Source organism: Phyllobates terribilis, unplaced genomic scaffold, assembly GCF_046119375.1.
Source record: "Phyllobates terribilis strain yellow unplaced genomic scaffold, ASM4611937v1 Scaffold_2__4_contigs__length_985480577, whole genome shotgun sequence".
Lineage (NCBI taxonomy): Eukaryota > Metazoa > Chordata > Amphibia > Anura > Dendrobatidae > Phyllobates > Phyllobates terribilis.
The window spans coordinates 446,775,458-446,801,452 of NW_027362762.1; the positions used below are offsets into that span (position 1 = coordinate 446,775,458).

The 25,995-nt window shown below is 39.9% G+C and overlaps 1 protein-coding gene across 7 annotated transcripts in view; it reads left to right on the forward strand.

The window, feature by feature from the left end:
• Positions 1–24,622, forward strand: part of BCAS3 (BCAS3 microtubule associated cell migration factor) — a 1,370,469-nt gene extending 1,345,847 nt beyond the window's left edge. For 4 of the 7 annotated variants that reach the window (XM_073665482.1, XM_073665485.1, XM_073665484.1 and 1 more), the window contains one exon: positions 21,196–24,622. In XM_073665482.1, the coding sequence (XP_073521583.1) occupies positions 21,196–21,344 (149 nt within the window). In that variant the 3' untranslated portion in view covers positions 21,345–24,622. The remainder of the gene's footprint in view (positions 1–21,195) is intronic. The other 3 variants (XM_073665487.1, XM_073665488.1, XM_073665491.1) reach the window with 3 other exon arrangements.
• Positions 24,623–25,995: the final 1,373 nt, after the last annotated feature.

A 25,995-nucleotide genomic window follows, 5' to 3' on the forward strand; every position in this document is an offset into this window, starting at 1 on the left:
AGTTCATGATCAGTCCCATAATCAGCTCCTGGCCTTGTTTTCACGGTAATGATCGACGACCTCCATCTTTGGCGAACCCATATGTAGTCAACACGTTCCAGTAATTTTGGCGAAGAATAAAGGCACTTCAAAAAACTACAAAAAGCTACATAGAGAACGAAGTACTCAGCCCATTAAATAAAATTCAATGTTTATTAGATATCGATATTAAAAAGGGGTCATATCTACTGCACTCAGGTTGTATACCCAGCACTGCCTTATCTTGTTCTATGTATAAACTATGACCTTGCTCTACATTATACTTATTTATATTTATTGCACACAGCATCTTTGCAAATAAGAAATCTTATATAAACTTATGATGTGTTACATGACCCCTAGGTCTTATTCATAATTCATAAAATGAGTTAAAGGGCTATTGCCATCTCCAAGATCCTATCCCAATATGTAGTAGGTGTAATAATAATAATATTTGCAAATACCTCCAATTAGAAATGTAGTAAAAGGATTTTTTATATGATATACACACATAGGAAGTTTCCTTAAAGTCCAGTAGTTACAACATTAAGCACCAGCAATATAAGTTAAAGGGGTATTCCCATCTCCAAGATCCTATCCTAATATGTAGTAGGTATAATAATATTAGCAAATACCTCCAATTAGAAATGTAGTATAGTTTTTCTGATTTGCTATGTCTCTTTCCACGATGGATAGTTGAGTTCTCATACAAAAGTCAGTGAATCTTCCTCCAGCCTCATTTCGTTCACTAAGTGCAAAACTCCCAACAACGGTTTCATGTTAGACATGGCCCATTTTGGCATTCAAGTCTTCCATGATAATGAGTCATTTATTAGGAATGATGAAAGAATGTGTAATTGTAATTCAAGTGCAGTAAGACAGATTTCAGCTTCATCATTTCATTGATTAATCATACTGAGTAATGCACTGTATTTTTCACAGACTACTACTTTCTTCTTCTTCAGCACTGCAGTTATACAGTACATTGCTGTCTGGGGTATTTGTCCCATATTTTAGGGCTTTCTCTTCCTGTCTCTATTGTTGAGCTATAAGCTCTAACATATTCTTACTATCCTAAAATCACCCCAAATAGCTCCTGCATGCCCTGCCTAGACTTTTATACAGGCTATGATAGTCTCTTCTGTTTGACTGCACTAATCCTTGTGAAGTGATATTTGCAAGGCATTATGGGAAAGCCCCTGCGGTCATGCCTAAGGTCATGTCAGTCTTCTGTGACTGATGCAATCTGCTATGTTAAAAGGTGGTAGCATTTTTTTGCAATATGAAAAAAATTTAAATTGCAAATTGTTTGAATACCAGGACCTCTGAATTTCATAAAATTCAACTCAAATTTGATTTGCCTTAAATCCATTTGATAAACTGTGATGAACATAAAGTATTGGTCAAAATAAATTCTATTGAAAAAAAGCTGAGACTTTAGTTGGCATGTGACCACAATTACACAAATCGCTGTCTAATAATGACTGCTGAAACAGGCAAGCGGAGACAAATCCTAGCAGTGTGTACATTACACGCCGTGAGAATTTGGCAAGCTGCAGGACTTGCCAATAATTTCCTCAAGTGGTGGCCAACCCAATTAATGCCTATGCGCCTTATATAATATTCACAAATATGTAATAGTAAAACTACCCTCAGATGTAATGGTAGCCATAATGTCTCCTTCATCGGTTTTGAAATTAGCTTTTAGGATTTACATTCATTTATACACTTTGCATTATTTTCATTTTCTTTAGTAGTAAAGTATTTTAAAGTTCAATACATATTTCTGATTTGAAACAAGTCTTTAAACCGCATTTATACTGCAATGTATAGAGACCAAATCTTTATATTTATGACCAGCTTTAGGAACAGGCTCTACTTAAGATTTTACATCCATTGACCCCTATGGTAATAGGATGATTGCTTTATCTAATAATTTAAAACAGACAAGTCATCCATTGAAAACACTCAGGGGTGTTCACTTCCTTTGACACTCCAGATGTCATGGAATTGCTTCCCCCTTGATGAACAGGTCTTTGCTAAGCTACGTTGCCCTTTTTGTGGCATCATTAGAGATGACCATCCCTACTTTAATATGTAATGCAAACTCAGATATTATAGGTCACTCTTGTTAGCTCAAGTGAGCATATGGAGAGCAGTCATTACCAGAACATTCTGGGATGCCAGGAAAAAAACATGAAGCTCTAAGCTAAAGCATGTCCTGTTACTATGTGCTGTTGCTTCTTAGGTTGAAGAGACAGCCACATGCAAGTAATTAGATCTAGTTTCCTCTAGTCAAACTGTCAGGTCTGTATCCTCTGCAAGGACCCTTGTATTCTTAATCCCATGGGCGTCTTCCCTGCAATCTGTTTATAGGACACTCTGAAAAACTGAACATAAATAAACTTCATGCAGCACATCTATAAAATTGTGGGAAATCGAAAAAAAAGCAGAAGAAGGGAATTTGACGTTATTCAAGGTTGAGAGGCTTAGTGCCATGAAAAGTGACTGACGTGTGAAAAGGAGCTACAATTAGTTCTTTCCCCCAGCACTTGCATTCAGTCAAGGGTCACTCCTTCAGCAAGCTGAGACCTTGAGCATAATGTGTTGTGACATTTGGAGACGATGAAGAATAATTCCTGTATTCAGAGTTGCTGCTGCTTCCCTACTAACCCTGACACATCAGGCTGGCTGTCATTGTATCATCTTTCTGCCACGATGTACAAGAGTTTGTGCAATTCTCAGTAGGTAGAGTAAAGGGTCATCTCTTCCAGCAAATGGTTTTTTAAGGATATTTTTGAAATGGTGCTTAACAGCCCGCTGAAGAGGAAGTCAAACAGAGAGAAAGGAAAAACCATTAAACGAAATAATGCACTAGAGATGGGATTTTTTTTAGAGCAGACATAAAGAAAATACCAGGACTTCGAATGGGCCACTTCGGCAAAAGCAGAAATAAGAAACACAGCATAATTTATGAGTGTTCCGGGCAAAAGATGACTATATAGATTTTCTTTAGGCATTGAATTAATGTGCCATAAAAATACTTTAACATTTATACTTGGCAATGCTTGATATATTTTCCTAGCTTTGTCTTTTGCAGGTTTTGTTAAGACGACATAATAAAAAAAAAATAAGTATAACTCAAAGTATGCACATATGGCTTATTTGTTTAGTCTTGTACATAAATCTTCAGTGTTTCATTCATGTTATGCTGCTCATCTAGCTGGGTCACGCTATTTACATTTTTAATATATTGCATGTTAAAAAAAGACTATAATGGATCCATTGTCAGATCACATTAACTTCTAAGGGGTTTTCAAAAACTTCACTTTGCATCAGTTCTATCAGATCAGTTTTTACAGAACCCAACAACATATTAGTATATTTTACCTCTTGTTCTAATAAAAAAGATGGAATCTGCTACATCACATCCATCATTCTGAAATATTGGACTAACAATTGAGCACAACAAATCATGACGAACCAAGACTTATCCTTCTCTCCTATTGCCTCGTGATGAGCGAGCGTGTTCTGTTAACCCTTTCGGCGAGCATGCTTGGGTGCTCGCCGAGTATTTGCGGGTGCTCGAATGTTATGTTTGAGTCACTGTATGAGGCATTCCTCACATGTATTAAAGCTGTCACACAGTTGCAAATCATGCACAAGGAGTGACTCAAACATAACATTCGAGCACTCCGAAGATACTTCGAAAACACCCGAGCATGCTCGTAAATCTCAAGTAACGAGCATGCTCGCTCATCACTACTATTGACTAAGGGGGCGCTATGCCATTAATTAAGTTTCTTCTGCCCTGTGTAAGGGAAGGCTCAAAGAGGGCCTGTCATCAGGTCAAAACTGGCCAGTTTTTGCTCTTATTTTATTCCCACTACACTTCCTTAAGTATTCCATTTTTTTTTTTTTTTAATCTGTCACATGGTTTCAGAAATATGGAAATTTTTACTTAGTGCTATTTTTTATGGTCTTTACCAAGGGGGCATTACGCATAAGGTACTATAAAAACTGGCACTATATAAAAAGACCCACATATATGTGACCGTATGGCAGATTTAAAAAAAATGGAGTACTCAGGGGAACAGCAGGAGTAAAATAAGAGCAAAATCTTGTCACTTTTGACCTGGTGACAGGTCTTTTTTAAGATCATTGCACCTGTCCCACAAAAAAAATTTTTTTTTTCCTCATTAGGCTGGGATTTCCACGGTCAGGTTTTTGATGCAACCAAACCCAAGAGTGGATTCAAAAATAGAAGTCTCAGTCATTTGTTTACAGATGTATTATGGATATGATCCATTTCTGGCCTTGCTGGCAAACAGCAGCAATAATCCTGAAGGAGGAAACCCAGCCTCAAGGCAAAAATAATTTATATTTCTTTATGGAAGAGGTGCAATAATCCTGAACATAATCTTAAGTAGGGTGCAGGAAGCTTAGTTAATATATAATATGATTTCTTTAGTTTGTGTTATAAAACATAGTAATATTTTTTCTATTTACATAGTTATATAGGTTGAAAAAAGACCTAAGTCCTTCAAGGCGAACCTTTCTCCACCAATTATATATTTTGGCACTAAATTAACCCCCTCCACGACTTTGGGATCTTCCTTTTTTTTTCCTTTTTTTGCTTCCCTTCTTCCCAGAGCCATAACTTTTTTATTTTCTGTCAAAATGGCTTGTTTTTTGTGGGACGAGTTGTTCTTTTGAATGACACCATTGATTTTACCATATAATGTACTGGAAAATGGGAAAAAAATTCCAAGTGTGGTGAAATTGCAAAAAAAAGTGCAATTCCACAATTGTTTTTTATTTATTTTTTTACCATGTTCACTAAATGGTAAAACTGACCAGCCATTATGATTCTCCAGGTCATTACAAGTTTGCAGATACCAAATATGTATAGGTTCTTTTTTTATTTAAGTGGTGGAAAAAAATCCAAATTTTGTGTAAAAAAAAAAAAAAAGGTGCCATTTTCAGAGACCCTTAGCATCCCATTTTTCGGGATATGGGGGTGGGTGAGGCTTATTTTTTGCACACCGAGCTGACATTTTTATTGATATCATTTTGGGATAGATGCGATGTTTTGATTGCCTGTTATTGCATTTTATTGCAATGTTGCGGCAACCAAAAAAACTTAATTCTGACATTTTGATATTTTTTCTCATTATGCTGTTTACCGATCGGATTAATTTAGTTTATATTTTGATATATCAGGCGTTTCTGAACTCAGCGATACCAACAATCTGTATTTTTTTTATTGTTTTATTTTGAATGGGGCAAAAGGGGGGTGATTTGAACTTTTATATTTTTTTCTTTTTTTACATTTTTTCTAAAATATTTTTTTTTACTTTTTACTGGCCTCAATAATCCCCTTAGGAGACTTGAAGCTGCAATCATCTGATCACTTGTGCGACACATAGCAGGGCTCCGGCCCTGCTATGTGTAAGAGAAATCATCATCTCCTATGAATGCCGGCCGCGGGTCGGCGTTCATAGGAGATCTGCAATGACAAGCACAGGGCGTCTTCTGCAGACACTTAGCTGTCATGCCAACCTATCGGCACCCCACAATAATGTGACAGGGGCACCGATGGGCGGGATTTGTGACACGCATCCGGTTTAAGCGAGTTAAATTCCGCTGGCCGAGATAACTGCGGCATTTAACATGTTAACAGCCGTGGGTGGATCGTGATTCCACCCGTGGCTGTTAGGGGCACATGACAGCTGATCAAATCAGCTATCATGTGCCGGGAAAGATGCGGGCTCAGCGCCGGAGCCTGCATGAAAGTAAGGTACATGACCTATGACGTACAACCCACAATATTATGTGTACTGAGGAAATCATCCTGCCCTTTTTTAAAAGCTGTTATAGTGTCTGCCATTACTACTTCTTGTGGTAGGGCATTCCACAGTCCGACTGCTCCAACTATAAAGAACCCTTACCTATTTAGCTGCCGGAATCACCTTTCTTCCACCCGTAATGAGCGCCCCCTGGTCCTTAGCATGTCTATGGAAGAAATAAGTCGTGTGCCTTTGTATTGACCCCACATATATTTATACATATAAATGAGATCTCGTCTGAGGCGTCTAAGCAAGCCCAACTTTTCCAATTTCTCATCATATGAGAGGCCTTCCATCCCTTGTAATAATCTAGTTGCCCGCCTTAGAACTGTCTCTAACTTCTGAATATTCTTCTTAAAATGTGGAGCCCAAAACTGGATCCCATATTCTAGATGTGGCCTCACCAGTGATTTATAAAGTGGTAACAGTGCGTTGGGATCGCAGGATTTTATTTCTCTTTTTATACATCCTCAAATCTTGTTTGCTTTTGCAGCTGCTGCTTGACATTGAGTACTGCTGCTCAGCTTACTTGTAACCAGAATACCCAAGTCCTTCTCCTGTTCTGTAGTCCCGAGTATACCCCCATTTAATGTATATGCAGCAATAGGATTACTCCATCCTAGGTGCATTACTCTACATTTATCTACATTAAACCTCATCTGACAAGTGTTTGCCCATTCAGTCATCTTATCCAGAACGTTCTGCAATATCGTAATGTCAAGATCAGATTTTAATATCCTACATAGTTTTGTGTCGTCAGCAACGACTGACACTTTACTCTCAATCCCATCCACAAGGTCATTAATAAAGAGGTTAAAAAGAATCGGTCCTAGCACAGATCCCTGCGGCACCCCACTGCTGACTATATCCCATTTACATAATGTACAATTTTTTGCTTCCATTTAGAGAATGTACAACTCTTTGCTTCCTGTCTTTTAGACAATTCCTTACCCATCTGCATATAGTTCCCCCAAGTACTTGCTTCTGTAGCTTCAGTATAAGGCTGTTATGTGATATAGTATCAAATGCCTTTGCAAAGTCCAGATAAATCACATCAGCCGCATTACCAACATCCAGATTTGCACTTATCTCCTAATAATAATAATAATAATCATTTTTATTTTTATAGCGCCAACATATTGCGCAGCACTTTACAATTTTAGGGGGGACTTATACAAACAGTACAGAATAAGCATATCTCAAATCAAGTGAGGGCCCTGCTCGCGAGCTTACAGTCTATGAGGAAATGCGGGAGACACAAAAGGTAGAATGAACATATATTGTATAATGCAGCCTTGATATACTAAATAGGATAAATAATAATACATGGACTGGTCGCCAGCCAGTATGTGTACAGTCCTGACCAAGGCTATTAAGTGCATGGATGGTATGAACCTTAAATTGAAGAAGATTTTAATATGGGGGAAAACTGGGACGGACTGATAGTGTGTTGAGGTGATACGCCAGTCTAAAGAAATGGGTTTTTAGGGTCCGCTTGAAACTGTGGGTATTGGGAATTAATCGAACTGTCCTGGGTAGTGCATTCCAAAGAATTGACGCAGCACTCGACAAATCTTGGAGACGGGAGTGGGAAGTTCGGATTATGGAGGATTTTAGTTTTAAGTCATTGGCAGAACGGATCTCCTCATAGAAACCCAACATGTTGGTTAGACACGACCTATTTTCCATGTGCTGATTATCATTTATTATATTATTCTCTGCTATATAACTTTGCAGGTCATCTCTTATGATGCCTCAAAAACTTTGCACACTATTGATGTCAGACGTACTGGACGGTAGTTGCCTGGATCCACCTTCTTACATTTCTTAAATATCGGCAACACATCGGCTATCCTCCAATCCTGTGGCACTATCCCTGTTACAAGAGAGTCTAAGAATATGAGATACAGCGGTCTGTCAATTACGGAGCTCAATTCCCTCAGTATCTGTGGATGAATGCCATCTGGGCCGGGAGATTTGTCAATGTTTATTTTGCTCAGACGCAGGCGTACTACTTCTTATATTCTTCTTTATATTTTAGTTTTAATTCAATGTGTGTAATTGAATCCATTTAGATGCCATACATTGAAGCTACAGGGTCCATATTAAGACATACACCTTAGATTACTGTTACCCAACAGATATCTCACCCGAACATTTATTCCATGGCGCTTTACATGTGAAAAAGAGATATACTTCCAAAAACAATTACAATAAGGTTGAAAAAAACGTGACGGCGACTGGTACAGGAGAGGAGAGGACCCTGCCAGCGAGGGCTCACAATCTACAAGGGATGGGTGAGGATACAGTAGGTGAGGGTAGAGCTGGTCGTGCAGTGGCATGGTGGACCGAGGGATTCCTGCAGGTTGTACGCTTGTTATAATTCATATTTCTCACACTTAAGCATGGACACAAGGCGATGGACTGCAGACACCATTTATATACATATATACTTTGCTCATACATTATTTGGTGCAATTCAGATAAATATTTTTTTATCAATACGCTATTTAATATTTCTTATACTAATAAACACTGCTAGGTAAGTAGATTCACTGAATTCAGCAGAAATTTTGTTTGAAAGATCAAATAAATTTTGCTATAAATTGAGTTGGCTGGGAAAGGGTTAAAAATACTTATATTCACCTTCTTGTCCCTTTCCCACCAACTCCAGTCCTCCGGCTCTTTTATCCTTTGTCTTTTATAATTTTTTGTTACTACAGTATCTTCAGTCTTCATCTGGCTGGATGTTCCATCCTCCGAGCCCCAAGTCGTCACTTGGGACGTGTTGCTTAACAATGATGTACATCGCTCTACATGCAGTCACATGAGGCTCTACACATGTCATTGGTGTTGAGTATAAAATTTATTTTAATCCCTTCTCGGCCCTTTATCATCCAGCAAAATGGTCATCATCTTCTTCAGCTTCTACCCGAAATGAATTTGATTTGCCTGGAATTGATTTGCTCATCTCTAATATTCCCTTTTTTTGTCTATTCCTTATACATAAACTCATTCGAAGCACTCATGACCATATATTATGGACTTCTTTTTTATGGAATGGCATGCTTCGTTACTTCATCAGAATATCTTTGTACATTAAGCATCTACATAGGGTATGTATATTCAGTATAATGCTGAACCGGAAAGCCAGTGTCTGGAAAAGAACAGGTTAAGAAAAGCTACAATGTGTTTAAATTATTCTAATGATTGGAACACTTTTTTGTCCGATAAACAATTATGATGGAAACAAGTAAACGTTTAAGGAGTTTAGCGTCCTAATGATGTTTGATTGGACTTGTACTCTGCTCTGTCTTGGTAGAGATGGCTGCACAGCAAGGAAAAGCTCTGACGTGAGACATTTAACCAAAGCCAGCTGTGTGCTGCAGGAGATGAAAGCACAAAATCAGACAGGATAAGTACAGTATTAGTGTGGGATACGCCACTCATTGCTGATTTAAATTACTGTTTTCACTTCCTGAACTTATGGGAGACTAGGGATGTGAAGCAAAAAACTAAAGAAGCTTATGCATGGCCGGTTTTTCAGATAGGGCTGGAAGAACATTTTATTGACTATGGCTAAAACCAATGTCTCCGGATCTCTGTCTGCACTGACTCCATCGAGTACAGAGCCTCTTCCATATTTAACTTCCACAAGCCACATTTCATACAGTGACATAGATGTGGTGAATATTTTGTTCCTGTAGGTGTGAATGCCAAGGAGGCCATTTGGATGAGGTCATTGTCTAAATGCAGTTCAAGTTTAATTCCTTAATAGAAGCCCTTATTCCTCCACATACTGCTCCTGCCTTCTGCTGTGCTTTAAAATAAATTTGCTCTTGCAAACAGATACTAACGGAGGGTTTCATGTTCCAACACAAACTCCGCCACTAGCAAAAAAAATCATACGAGTTTCTGGGTGTTACAACACTGTGCTCCATTCATGAACAAACCTGGTATGCCATATCCATGGAATCTATCCACACTAAAAAGGTATCCATTACAGAACTTGCCACTTTGATTTGGGCGATGTTAGGCAGGAATTAAAGCAAAGAACAACAGCAAGTCTGCAATGTGTGAGAGTCATCCCAGTCTGGAAGAACGCGGTATGTTAACAAGATTGCTACTATGAAACTATAGTGACAGGTACTATATTATGCGTCGCCATGGAAAGTCTTAGATAAATCAGATACCCCAGAGCCTTTCCCTGCCAAATAAATAGACATGCACAACTATAATTTGGCATGATTTTCAAAACTACCAGACAAAACCCTGGATCAGCGCACCCCTCCTTGTGCTTCCTCTGCGGATGACCAGAAAACATACTGGCATTTTTTGCAAATATTACTTAATAAAGGTGGGATCGACACTGAGTTGATGTTTCACTTCCATTTTAGATTAATTGCAAAGGTTTGCAATTTAACTGCAAATAAATTCTGAACATTGCAAAACATTACATTCTTACGAATGGTGCATGAGGCTAATTGGCCACTATGATTAGGATCTATGCACATTTACACATCCGTGAGTCCCTAAACCTATATTAATTGAGCTCTACTTACCACAGAATCTCCATTATAAAGATAGTAAATCAGACAGAAAGACAAGAAGCACTGATAAAGAGTACTGTATGTGCACACAATGGCTTTTTCAGTTGGAATCCACCTGACATAGCACTGCAAATGTGCCACAAAAAAACTAACGTCTTATGTCGCTTCTGTAAACCGCTTCAGGGTTCATAAACCTTAAAGCGGTTAAAAGAAATAACATGTTCATTCTTCAGGTGGCTTTGTTTGGAAGCCACATAAATGACTAAAAAGGCGCCGCCAAAGATGTTTCAGGAAAATTGCCTCCATCATTTTCATGAAGCATTTTTGCCTCTGAAAACTTAGTGGTTTCCCTGGCGTCTTAAAGATGCTGAGTGAAATAGCCTATTACTGGTTTTTAGCGCTGGAAAGATTAAAATCTTCTGGTATGTCATAAATGTCATTGGTGGAGTCTGTGACTTCACAACCACTGATTTCTTTAAAAGGCTTCATATAGGAACTAAACTGAATTTCCACCATGAGCCTGAGGTTCTCCATTTTTATGATGCAGCGCTTCATACCTAGAGATGGAGGGATGTACTTCTCAAGACTGGAATTTCATGTGCCAGGCTCGCAATAAATCCAGTGCATTTTATACTGTCTAAAAGTCAGGAAATGTAATTTAACTTGCTGTAAGCATTCATAGATTTGCACCAAATGTGCCCCATTTAATGGCAGTAATATAAAAAATTGGAGATCTTGTCCACTTCAACGTAAGCACATCCACTGTTTTACTTTTTGGTGAGCAACATACACAGTTTAATTTTTCACAATTAAAATTTGACACAATGTTTGGTGACTATGTTTTGCCAAAAACAGGTGTAACTACTATTCAAAGTCTGTGACAGAAGAAGTCAGCCAAGAACAGCATTATTTTTATCAGCCTCGTATGTTACACGCATGCCGCTAGGTTCAGATAGGGCGAGACGGGCTTCATGAATTCTTTGGAATCCTGGGGGAACCGTTACTCAGGGTGACCATAGGCTGCAGCTTCTCTCAGGCACACAATAGATTCAATTGCTGACCAGACACATTTGACAAGAGTCTTTTTTAACAGTTTAATAGTGGAATTTAATCTGAAGCACGGCCAGTGCAATTCATGGATATTACAGCAACAATCTTCATTACAGTACAGTCTGAGTTTCTTGAGCAATTGGATCCAGTAACAATACAGTAGTTTCTTCACAAGGCACAGTATTACAGTCTCTTCAGTAGCATAATTCAGCATAGATTAGATCTCTTAGCAGCACACTTCTATGCATACACAACCACAGGCTTTTCGTTCACAAGAACACAATAATACACAGCATTCTTTATCCTGCATGGAGATGGAGGGGGGAGGGTTTGATGAGGGAGATGATCCCTGTGACACAATTCCTTCCAGTCCTTATCTTCCAGCCCGATAATACTCTGCACTGTTAGTTCAGGGAGTTTCTCTGACCTGTGTTTAGTTTCTCTCCTGATCTGAATCCTGTTCAGTTGCCTACTGTCAAATCCAGATAACACACCACCTTTCTTTTTGGCTTCAGCCAGACTACAATAACAAGTTCCCCACAATCCCCCTGGGGCTCTGCTAAAATACTCCCTGTCTCCTGTGACTGTGTTAAGCCCTCTAGTTGCTGGATGCTTCTGAAGCACAACACTTCCTGTCTCCTGTGCTTGTGTTATTTGTAACAGTTGCTGGATGCTTTGGAAGCAACAGCACTACTTCTGCATGTCACATATAGATACTCTATTTGATTTTTGCTCCATTATTATTATTTATTATTATAGCACCATTTATTCCATGGCACTTTACATGTGAAAAGGGGTATACATAATAAAAACAAGTACAATAATCTTAAACAATACAAGTCAGCGACTGGTACAGGAGGAGGGAGAACCCTGCCCGCGAGGGCACACAGTCTACATTCAATCTCCTCTTCACTATGGTCATACAGTGAGGAACAGCGGGTCCCCTATTGATCATACATTTATTACCTATCCTGTAGACAGTTGAAAAATATCTATTATGGAAAAACTCCTCTCAAATGCTAATGAATAAACAAGAAACATTTTTAAAGCATTTATAAAACGAAATATAAGTAATTGGTATCATCCCAACTTCAAACATTTATTATCCCACATGATAAATACTATAATAAAATATTCATTTTGCCCCAAAAAAGGAATAAGAAATGCATTGATACCAATGAAAGCAACAAATGATTACTCAAAAAACATGCACATATATATATATACACCTACAGTACAGACCAAAAGTTTGGACACACCTTCTCAGTTAAAGATTTTTCTGCATTTTCATGACTATGAAAATTGTACATTCACACTGAAGGCATCAAAACTATGAATTAACACATGTGGAATTATATACTTAACAAAAAAGTGTGAAACAGCTGAAAATATGTCTTATATTCTAGGTTCTTCAAAGCAGCCACCTTTTGCTTTGATGACTGCTTTGCACACTCTTGGCAATCTCTTGATGAGCTTCAAGACGTAGTCACCAGAAATGGTTTTAACTTCACAGGTGTGCCCTGTCAGGTTTAATAAGTGGGATTTCTTGCCTTATAAATGGGGTTGGGACCATCAGTTGTGTTGTTCAGAAGTCAGGTGGATACACAGCTGATAGTCCTACTGAATAGACTGTTAGAATTTGTATTATGGCAAGAAAAAAGCAGCTAAGTAAAGAAAAACGAGTGGCCATCATTACTTTAAGAAATGAAGGTCAGTCAGTGCGAAAAATTGGGAAAACTTTGAAAGTGTCCCCAAGTGCAGTTGCAAAAACCATCAAGCGCTACAAAGAAACTGACTCACATGAGGACCGCCCCAGGAAAGGAAGACCAAGAGTCACCTCTGCTTCTGAGGATAAGTTTATCCGAGTCACCAGCCTCAGAAATCGCAGGTTAACAGCAGCTCAGATTAGAGACCAGGTCAATGCCAAACCGAGTTCTAGCAGCAGACACATCTCTTCAACAACTGTTAAGAGGAGACTTTGTGCAGCAGGCCTTCATGGTAAAAAAGCTGCTAGAAAACCACTGCTAAGGACAGGCAACAAGCAGAAGAGACTTGTTTGGGCTAAAGAACACAATAAATGGACATTAAACCAGTGGAAATCTGTGCTTTGGTCTGATGAGTCCAAATTTGAGATCTTTGGTTCCAACCACCGTGTCTTTGTGCGACTCAGAAAAGGTGAACGGATGAACTCTACATGCCTGGTTCCCACCGTCAAGCATGGAGGAGGAGGTGTGATGGTGTGGGGGTGCTTTGCTGGTGACACTGTTGGGGATTTATTCAAAATTGAAGGCATACTGAACCAGCATGGTTACCACAGCATCTTGCAGCGGCATGCTATTCCATCTGGTTTGCTTTTAGTTGGACCATCATTTATTTTTCAACAGGACAATGACCACAAACACTCCTCCAGGCTGTGTAAGGGCTATTTGACCAAGAGGGAGAGTGATGGGGTGCTACGCCAGATGACCTGGCCTCTACAGTCACCAGACCTGAACCCAATCGAGATGGTTTGGGGTGAGCTGGACCGCAGAGTGAAGGCAAAAGGGCCAACAAGTGCTAAGCATCTCTGGGAACTCCTTCAAGATTGTTGGAAGACGATTACCGGTGACTACCTCTTGAAGCTCATCAAGAGAATTCCAAGAGTGTACAAAGCAGTCATCAAAGCAAAAGGTGGCTACTTTGAAGAACCTAGAATATAAGACATATTTTCAGTTGTTTCACACTTTTTTCTTAAGTATATAATTCCACATGTGTTAATTCATAGTTTTGATGCCTTCAGTGTGAATGTACAATTTTCATAATCATGAAAATACAGAAAAATCTTTAAATGAGAAGGTGTGTCCAAACTTTTGGTCTGTACTGTATGTTGTTGAAGAAATTAAAAAAGAAACTCTGAGAATGTGGTGACTTAAATGTGTTTTTATTATGTACAAGTAGAAAAGCTGTATTCTTTTGGTATTTCCATAAACATACTGACCCACATATAAAGTAGACTAGTCATTTATACCACACACTGAACGTGTAAAAATAAACCTCAAAAAACAATGGCTGATTTGCATTTGATTTTCAATTTCACATCCCAAAAATAAAGTAATAAATGTTTTTCAAAATATTCTTTGTACCCCAAAATAAAGCTTACCATGCAAAAAACAAACCTTCACATAAATCATGGAAATTGTACCAATCACTCCAGTTACAGTGCCTACAAGTAGTATTCAACCCCCTGCAGATTTAGCTGGTTGACACATGCGGAATTAACTTGGCATTGTGACATTTGTACTGTAGATCAGCCTGGAAGTGGGAAATGCACTGCAGCAAATTTTTTTTTTTTTTTTAAAACGTAAAAAGTTAATTCAGAGTGTCATTTATTATTCAACCCCTCAAACCACAAGAATTCTGTTTGGTCCCCCTAAAGTATTAAGAAGTAGTTCAGGCACCAAGAATAATGAACTTCACATGTGTGGATTAAAGATCTCTTTTGCCAGCCTTTTCTGACTATTTAAGACCCTCCCCAAACTTGTGAACAGCACTCAGACATGGTCAACATGGGAAAGACAAAGGAGCATTCCAAGGCCATCAGAGACAAGATCGTGGAGGGTCACAAGGCTGGCAAGGGGTACAAAACCCTTTCCAAGGAGTTGGGCCTACCTGTCTCCACTGTTGGGAGCATCATCCGTAAGTGGAAGGCTTATGGAACTACTGTTAGCCTTCCACGGCCAGGACAGCCTTTGAAAGTGTCCTCCCGTGCCGAGGCCAGGCTTTTCCGAAGAGTCAAGGCTAACCCAAGGACAACAAGGAAGGAGCTCCGGGAAGATCTCATGGCAGTGGGGACATTGGTTTCAGTCAATACCATAAGTAACGTACTCCACCGCAATGGTCTCCGTTCCAGACGAGCCCGTAAGGTACCTTTACTTTCAAAGCGTCATGTCAAGGCTCGTCTACAGTTTGCTCATGATCACTTGGAGGACTCTGAGACAGACTGGTTCAAGGTTCTATGGTCTGATGAGACCAAGATCGAGATCTTTGGTGCCAACCACACACGTGACGTTTGGAGACTGGATGGCACTGCATACGACCCCAAGAATACCATCCCTACAGTCAAGCATGGTGGTGGCAGCATCATGCTGTGGGGCTGTTTCTCTGCCAAGGGGCCTGGCCATCTGGTCCGCGTCCATGGGAAGATGGATAGCACGGCCTACCTGGAGATTTTGGCCAAGAACCTCCGCTCCTCCATCAAGGATCTTAAGATGGGTCGTAATTTCATCTTCCAACAAGACAACGACCCAAACACACAGCCAAGAAAACCAAGGCCTGGTTCAATAGGGAAAAAGTCAAGGGGTTGGAGTGGCCTAGTCAGTCTCCTGACCTTAACCCAATTGAAAACTTGTGGAAGGAGCTCAAGAATAAAGTCCACATGAGACACCCAAAGAACCTAGATAACTTGGAGAAGATCTGCATGGAGGAGTGGGCCAAGATAACTCCACAGACCTGTGCCGGCCTGATCAGGTCTTATAAAAGATGATTATTAGCTGTAATTGCAAACAAGGGTTATTCCACAAAATATTAAACATAGGGGTTGTATAATAATTGACCCACACTTTTATGTTTAAAATTTAATAAAATTCAACTGAGCAACATAACTTTTTGGTTTGTAAGATTTATGCTTCTGTCCATAAAACCTACTCTCGTTTGCAGTTTGAAGGCTCTAACTTATTTGCATCTTATCAAACCAGCTAAATCTGCAGGGGGTTGAATACTACTTGTAGGCACTGTACCAGGTCCCTTTGCACATATGTGGTACCTGACTTTATTTCCACCTATGTGTATTGCTCCAATTAACATTTTGTACTTTTTGAAGGGATGTGAAAACAACATAATTAGTAATAAAAAATCAAATATTATTCAAATCTAAATTAGTATGTGGGATAATATTTTGATACTGGTTCTTTACAGCAGCCATGCTAATGAAAAAGGTATTTCCATTCACAAGATATGCCATAAATGTTTATTATGTGAGGCCCGACCAATATCAACAGGAGAAGTCCTGTGACCTCTGCTCTCCAGTGTGAAGTTTCAATATAGAGGTGGCCATGCTTGTGAAGTCTTTTTGTAGCTATCTCAATTTTTTATATATATTAATTTTTCTCAAGACAGCTGTATGAGGCCTTTTTATACATGTGGTCGAATTGTAGACTTTTAGGTCTCATTTGAGGGCACAAGTGTAATTTATATGATATTTTTGGAAGGGATTACAGAAAGAAACAATTTTGCAATAAACTCTATGGTGCCCTAAATGATTATGGTGATTTATTTTTTTGTGGGCGATTTTTTAAATTAAACTTTTCATTAGATTTTTTAATGTAATTATGACATTTTTCTTTTGAACTTAGAGCATATTGCAGATGTATTATATATTAATATTGATTATAACACAGACTATTGCTTGATCATCAGGTAGTGTGCCCTAACATCAGGTTATGTATTACCCAGCATTGAAGAGAAGATCTGGATGTGTATATACTTGCGGGTGCCAAGTGGTAGAGAAATTAATATAGTAAGCTGGAAATAGGATGATACTGTTAGAGGGAATCTTAAAGCTGGGTGTGAAAATGTGGAGGGTATGCTTAACACAAGAATGTTAAATGAGAGTAAAGTGGGAACCATTGGATGTAATTATTCTGCCCAGGGTTGGACTGGACCACCAGAGAACCAGAGAATCCTCCGGGGGGCCCTGGCTTCACCTTCAGGAGAGTTCATCGTGCAAACCTTTCAGCTGCTATGGGGCTCTTGAGTGGGTGAGAAAGGTGGGCCCTCAGAATCAAATCCTCTGGTGGGTCCAATGTTCTTCAGTCTGACACTGATTCCACCTTTATGGACCCAAGGGCTTAGTGTGCTTTCTATGGGGAAGCTTTGGCAGTCATCATACCGGTAATGGTTGCCTCTGAGTGTCACTACTGTGGGGTGGTGGGCTCGGATGTGGCTCGCGAGTCACGAGGAAGATAAGTTAGGGACCGCAGCCTTACAGTGGAAGAAAAGCCTAACACCCACTCAAAGGCTGAACGAAACTACACTGCCGGGCTTATTGCACAGTTTAGCAAGAATGCATATTCCCAATAATTAAGGAGTTAAAATAAGATATTTTCGTACTTACTAACAAGGCATAAGCAAAACACTAAACCTTAAACTCAAGCTTTGCCTCGCCTTTAGTCTTTTGGTGTTTTTTCACAATTGGTGCATTAAAGCTTCTAGAAACAGTATGACATTTGTCTTTTTAACTTCGGCAAGTTTATATTTTAGTTCTGTGACTGTACAGTCTCCACACAGAAAACGAGATGGCGAGATTAGGTTTACTGATTGAAAAAAACTGGCAATTTATTTTATATTTCATGAAAATAGAAGTGTTTTTTCTTTTTTTTCTTAATGGAACAGGCTTTTTTTGTGATAACTCAGAACACATCACTTGGTGAGAACACTAGCCATGTAGCATTATAGCTTTTGCTCTAAGTACAGACGTCTCTTGCCTGAATTGCTCTTTACATCCCACACCTAGACATTTGTAAAGTGTAAGTAATAAGCAAAGAGACTCCAGTAGTTACCAATCTGCAAATCGTGGGTGTGACGCAGCAGCCCACGCCAACACTAGTGTCTGCTCACTGCCTTTTATTGGAGCCTGGAGCCAGGAGTCAACAACTGATAAGGGCCTATAAAGTGAAATACTTTCCGAAAAATGCACAGTTCTTATAAAGAGATTTGACCAAGATTAAATATGACCAGGACAAAAGTGTTTATACTCAGGAAATGTTATGTGACGCCATAAAATCTTACAAGTTAGTAGAACAAGAGTGTGTACAAATAACTGGTAGGAAATAAACCCGGGATTGCAGAAAATACAAGGTTCTCACAGACAGCAAATAGGTTTCCTCACTAAACTAGAAACAGGTTAACAGTAATGAGAAAAAGATAAAAGCGGAGAAGAGTAAGTGCAGGAAATGCAATACAAGGAAGTATTGCTATTGACGATAGGTGATTTTTGTTATTATTACCAAATTCAGTGTGAAGTGCTTTCTCCAATTAAAGATTAAGCTCAACTGAGCTCAGTTTTGAGCAATTTATCAATCTGGTCTTGTATGTATAGGATCTCATTCAGACGAGCCCATTTTATGTCCGTATGCAAAATTAGTAACATAGTTACATAGGTTGAATAAAGACCTAGGTTCATCAAGCTCAACCTTCCTCCCCCAATTGTACATTTTGTCTAATTTAACTCTAACCCACAATGTTATGTGTAGTGAGTAAATCATCCATCCCTTTTTTGAAAGCTGTTATAGTGTCTGCCATTACTACCTCTTGTGGTAGGGAATTCCAGTCTGACTGCTCTGACTGTAAAGAACCCTTTCTTATTTAAGTGCCGTAATCGCCTTTCTTCCACCCGTAATAAGTGCCCCTGGTCCTTAGTATGGTCTTTGAAATTCATAATGTAAGTCAATGTGGCAGTTCACATCAATGTTTTTACACACGGACCGATTGTCTGAGTGTAAAAAATCGTTCCATGCACTGCCTTGGTCCGTATTCCTTATTATACTTGTCCATTATAAGTCAATAGGTGCGTAAAAAACAAATTACATTCGGGATACCATTCATATGTCATGCGTTTTTCATGGATCCATTACAATTATTAAGATAAGAAACTGTATTTGACCCTTATTATTTATTAAATTCTAAAAAACAGATACCATATGCATTTGCTCAATGGACATACACATGTGAAAAACGGACATATGGAACACAATATGCACATAAAAACATCAGTTTTTCAGTACAAAAATAACAGAACATTTAAAATTTTCGCTCATCTGAACCCGGCCTATTGCTGTGTACATGCGTGTGTCGGGGTTCATGATGCATGGACCAGCCACGGGATAGGCATATCTGAGGATGTCTTGTTTGGGTCAGGAGAGCTGATGATACTCTGTAAAGACAATTCATACTCAGACCCACGGATGTGGGAATCCGGTCTTAGTTAAAGTCTAATTGGGAATTGCACTAATGCAATAATTTAGTACAAAAACAGCCTACAACTCAGGGAAAATAATGCATGGAAATGGTCTAGTCTCATTGACTGAAAAATTGGGTAAAAATATTTTTGCGGAGTGTGGGGGAGCTACAGCTTTACATAGATGATGTGACTGTTCCATAAATTTGTCTTTAATACAGAATTTGATGCCATAAATGAGTGTTATGTTGCAGTGGATGTTTCTTACAGTTTCTTAACACTCCAATTTCTTTAACTTTTGTAAAAAGAAAAAAAATGTATATGGTTTTATGAACTTTCTTGAAACAATTTTTGCTGTTCTTTTCTTTCATATTAGTTACCGTATTTTTCGGACTATAAGACGCACCCCAAATTTTGGGGTGGAAAATAGGAAAAAAATATTTCTTATAAGATGGGGTCTGTCTTATAGTCTGATTAGGTATCTTACCTCGGGAGTGGTGGAGCAGGATCGCAGGTCCCTCCATTCCCTGCCTCAGGAACCCAGCAGAAGAGGTGAGATGCCGGTGTCTGGTTGGAGCCTGTGGACTGGCCTGGGGCCTGTGGACTGGACTGGCCTGGGGCCTCTGGACTGGACTGGCCTGGGGCCTGTGGACTCGACTGGACTGGGGCCTGTGGACTCGACTGGACTGGCCTTGGGCCTGTGGACTGGACTGGCCTGGGGCCTGTGGACTGGCCTGACCTGGGGTCTGGGGACTGGGGCCTGTGGACTGGGGCCTGGACCTGTGAGCGGCTTCCGGCGGTGAAGCAGAGGAGCCAGGGCCTGTGCTGGGCTGTGAGTGGCGTCCGGCGGTGAGGCAGAGGAGCCGGGGCCTCTGCCGGGCTGTGAGTGGTTTCCGGCGATTTGGCAGAGCAGCGTGTGCGGCTTCCGGCGGCCGGAGGCTGTGATCTACAGGAAAATGGCCGCCAGAGCTCCGGAGTCGGCTCATGCGCTTGCTCCAGCGGCCATTTTCCCGTGGATTACGGCCTCGGGAAGATGGCCGCGGCCACCGGAAGCCGCACACGCTGCTCTGCCGCACCGCCGGACACCGCTCACAGCCCGGCAGAGGCCCTGGCTCCTCTGCCTCATCGCCGGACGCCACTCATAGCCCGGCACAGGCCCCGGCTCCTCTGCTTCACAACCCGACACCAGCACAGGTACAGGCCCCGGCTCCCGCCGCATCTCACCTCTGCCGCCGCCGGAGGACCCTGCGATCCCCCTCTCCACCACCAACGGTAAAGTACTATTCGGACCATAAGACGCACCCCCCAATTTCCTTCCAAATTTTGGGGAAAAAAAGTGCGTCTTATGGTCCGAAAAATATGGTATATATTTTACATGTGTTATTTTTATGTGTATTGTGCATGCTTTTATCCTTGTATAGTGATGTTGTAATTATTACTGAATATAGATCATAATTTTTTTAACTCAGTGTTTTTTAAGAAGTTGTTCAACTTGGCTACTTTCTTCCAAAAACAGCACCACACCTCTCCACAGATCCAACTAAGCTCCATTATCTTCAATGGAATTATGCTGCTATACTGGACACAACTTATGGACCAGGTGTGCCTCTCTTTTGTAAAGAAGCAGCCATGTTTCTCTAGCTCAGCTTAAAGTTTTTAATTAATGTAATTAGTAATCATACACAATATTATTATTAGTACAGCGTCTCATATTTGTATTTTTGTTTCATTTCAGAACTTCAGCGAGACGGAAGCATAGAGACCCTAAGTAACAGTTCTGGATCTACCAGCGGCAGTATACCACGCAACTTTGATGGTTATAGGACAACTCTCCCAAGCAATGAAAATCAACCTTTAAGCCTCTTCCCCTCAGGACTTCTATGAAATGTAGTAACAGAATAGAGATTGAAATTTTATTAAAGGGATTGTCCTCTTTTAGAAAACTTTATGCCACATGCTGCAGTTATGAAAAAAAAACTACCATACTTACATTTCAGGGGCATGTACTGGCTTTCTGCCGCTGCCCCGTTCTCTATTGTTTGGCTGCAGTGGTAATGTCATGTCCCCCTCACTGCAGCCAGTCACTGAATTCAGTAGCTCTGCCCATGCAGCCGCTGAGCTCAGTGATTGGCTGCAGCACTGTTGACATGACTTTACCACTGCAGCCAAACAACAGGAACTGGAGCAGTGGTGGAGATACTGCGCTGGACATGGGAAAGTTAAGTAGATATTGGTTTGTTTTTTCCTAAAAGAGGACAACCCCTTTAATGTTGTGACTCTACATACTAACTTTCTATTATCTTCATTTGTATCTATGTCAGAAGTAGTTTAGTTTGGATCGGACTGAATATATTAGAGCAGAATGAATTCATCCTTGTGTTCTCTGGACATCTGTGCTTTGTAGTAGTACATAGACAATCGTAATGTGATTTCTACCTGCGTACGTGCAGTGGCATGGTATACACTGGCAATCATGGCATATGTATTTATTTAGCGGTATAACTAAATGGGAAATGCACACTCAGACAATATTACTGTAATTTAGTAGCATCCTTTCATGTTGATATATACTACTGTGCTAAGAATTCCCTATGAGATAAATACAGCGAGTAAAGCCACTGTATCTCCATTTTAGTATATAATGGTGTTAACCAAGGTGAATGTTTGTGAAATAACTAATATTAGTCCAGGCTTGAAGATCCTCATTTATTCTAAACCAGGGATAATGATTGTAACTTTTCCACACACTTTTTCCATTACCTTACACAGATTGTATTAAAGACACGGATAGTTTGAACAAATATGTCCTATTATGAAATGAATTCCTGTCCTCCGAACTGTAATGTTCTCTTCCAAGGCAGTGGGTCTGTTATTTTTTCCAAATGGGATAGACAGTTTTAATCTAAGGGGATCAAGTAGTAATAAATGAAATAGGCGCAAGAATGAGGGGAAGTCAGTTTGTTCCTCACTGCCACTGGAGACATGTATCATTTAGAAACTGAAGGCTTCTATGCTATTCTAGTCTGACGATGTACTATTGCATGCTTTGGAGTGTTTTGCTGTTTATCTATTTCTAGCGCTCTTTTCTAGCATTCTAGAATTATTTCTCCCATAGCTGATGTGCATTTGACTTGCTTTTTTCTTGCCTTTCTTGCACAAAAAAAACATTATTATTTTGAATGAGCACTAGCATTGCTAAAGCATTGTGGCAGTTTAAAGGGATTTATGGCATTAAGAAAAAGGGACTGCTTTTGTTCCTGAAACGGCACCAATCTGGTCTATGAACTATCTGTGGATTGCATCTCAGCCTCATTCATTTAATTGGAACTGAGCTGCAAAGCCAAATATGGGCAATAGACAAAAATGGCACTGTGACCTATCTTTCTAAGAGCACAGTCAGACAGCCGTATAAGTCGGACCAAGATTGGACCGCAATGCATGGACTGGCCGGCGAGTCTCCTGACCCGAGCGTGACAGCTTCATATATTTCTATGCAGCTGTCACTTTCGAGTCGGGAGGGCTTTGGCCACTCTGAGCACTGTGGTCCAATCTCTGTCCATCTGACTGCGTCCTAATTCTGAACAATACCTTAAACACTTTTTTCTTGCCATGTAGCAGTTTGAAGAAACTGATAACTAATGACATTTATTTGTCACTGTTTAATTTTTTCTCTACTTTATTTTGTAAGAATAGTTAGACTGCATGATAGCAAGAAATATAGCAAAAGAGACTTTTGTTGTGGGCTAACCATATAAAAAAATAAATTCCTTGTGGTATAAAAAGCCAAGTAGATATCTGAAAGGGAACCTGTCACCAGTTTGACCGATATGAGATATGACCACCACCTCTCAGGCCTGATATACAGCATCCTTTAATGCTGTATATAAGCCCTCAGTCCGGCCTGCAAGACAAGAAAAAGAGCTTTTACTATACTCACCTGCGGTATGGTCCAGTCCAAGTGGCGTCGCTGGTCCTTGTCTGGTGCCTCCCTTCTTCTTTCGATCACAATCCTCCTTCTTGCTTCGTGTGGATGACGCGTCCCTACATCATCCACACAGTCTCCCAGGCATTGGGCTCCTGTGCAGGCATACTTCTCTGCCGTGATGAGGGAAGGGCAAAGTACTGCAGTGCGCAGGCACCGGGAAATGTCAAAAAGCCCCTGCGCATGCCCACTACAATACCTTACTCTGCCCTAGTCAGGGCAGAAAACTACGCCTGCAAGAGAGTACAATGCCTGGGAAAGTGTGTGGATGTCGTAGGGATGTATCATCCACACAAAGCAAGAAGGAGGACGGTGATTGAAAGAAGAAGGGAGGCACCTGGACCAGAACCAGTGACACCCCTCAGACTGGACCGCCCCCAGGTAATTATAATAAAAAGTGTTTTTCTTGTCTTGCAGGTCAGATCGTGGCTTATACACAGCATTATAGAATGCTATATATCGGGCTTGAAAGGTGGTGGCCGTATCTCATATCGGTCAAACTTGGTGACAGGTTCGCTTGAAGGCATTTGTAGGCATTAGTATGTATTACAACATACACTACTTCGCACAATGGCCTTTACCAACTGGTTCATTGCAGCTGGTAGATTTGATTCCAGAATATCCACAGATCTGAACTAGTTTGGATATTTGAGGATAAACTTGGCTTTTCTCAAATAGATCTTTTACATTGGACTGAAAATCATTAATTACTGTATGGATCTAAAATCAGTAAGAAGCTTTTAAGAATTATTTTTTTGGGGTGATCTGTAGATTTTATGCCTTTTTACTACAATGGTATGAGTTGATGAACCTTGCTACTGTTATGACTAATGAAACCAGTATTTCCATTATAATACAATTTTAATTATTTTGGAGTTGAAATTTTACTTAAACATTGAAAAAAATGTATCTGAGAATATGAAATAAAGATGTAAGGATTTTAATACTGTAACATGCCTGTGTTCACTCATATTTTTAACCTTCATTTGAAGTTTGGGTAATATTCATATAATGTTTGTCTTCCTGAAATGTGCAAATCAAAAGCTACATTTCTTTACCATTGTAGAAAAATGTATGTCAAGGGAGATGCCCTTGGCTCCTCTTTGTGACTGGCAAAGGAATGATCATAGGCTCTGCCTGGTCATAGACACAACTGCTCTTCTGCTAAATTACTGCTACATTTACAGTCCTGTATATCTCCTGTCCTGCATCCATCTGTATGTAGAAAGGTAAAGTTGAACTTGATGAGCACTTCACATTCAGCTTCCTTGAGTTTAACCCCTTCACTAGGGTGTCAGTGAAAAAAATTTTGTGCAAATTTTTAGGTCTCACCCCTGGGACTAATTCCCTGTTGTGTGATTGTAACATGAATAAAATTTCGTAACACTGTTTACTGGTGGCTCAATCATCACAAAACTAACAATTACTTGTAATAAATGTCTTGCAGCAAAGTAAATGTACAATTTTACAGTAGTTTCACAGTTTCAGTTTTTTTAACGAAACACTCTTTATTTGGTTCAGGATAGTCATGGCAATGCTTCTCCACACACACTGGAGAATAAACTGGTTTTAGTCTTCTTGCGTGCTCAGTGACTACTAGAATGTACTCATGAGTGCAATGGAGCATTCGGCAGCATCATTCATGATTTTCAATCCAGCGACATTTAAGGATGCATCGATGTAACTAGCATTAGTGTGCCACAGACAGGGATCTTGATGAAGAAAATCTTGGTTTATTTCCAGTGCAAGGAATAGTTTTTATATGTTGGACGACATGAAGTGATGAAGCTTCTTGTGTGACACAAGATCTTCTGCTTGAGCAGACATCGTTGCCTTGCCTCTGCAGAGCCAGTATCATCTCAACCTTTTCTGCATTTGGAACCTCATTGTCAAAAAAGCCAGACCCACCATAATCTCACTCAGGTACCACAGGTGTCTGTTGAAAGTTTTTATTGCTGCCTCAGCAACAGATTCATTGATTCCTTTGTATGCTACAAGTTCTTGCAGTAATGTCAAGTCATTTTGCAGCGATGTGGCTGGGATCAGACAGAGGTACCAAGCCTTCAAGTATAAGCGGACAGTAAAAGTGCAAAATTGACCGAAATTTTTTAACTCTGTCAAAGTTAATCGAAATCGGTGACAAAACATGAAGAACTTCAGAACGTATATCACTTTGACCATCCATCGAGCCCAATGGTATGCGCCTGGAGTGTTGATGTGTACGTCTGGGTTTGCCAGTGAACCAAGGAACAGGAGTGCTAGTATTAACAATTCCTTGTAATCATCTCTTGGATGGCATTGTGCAAGCTGGTTGGTGCAAAATTCAACTAGACCCTCCTTAAGTGGACCTAGCTCAGTTGAAACTATATCATCTTCCATTCCAGCTGAAAATTTGTTTTTATTCAGCTGATTCCAGGCAGCCGAAAATCTCTCGAGCAGCTTTATATTTGGACCTGTTGATGCTGGCCACAATTTATCAAACACACCTTCAATAATTAGCTCGTGAAGGTGGTGCTGGTGTGGTAGCTTTGCAGATCATCAATATTACTTTAG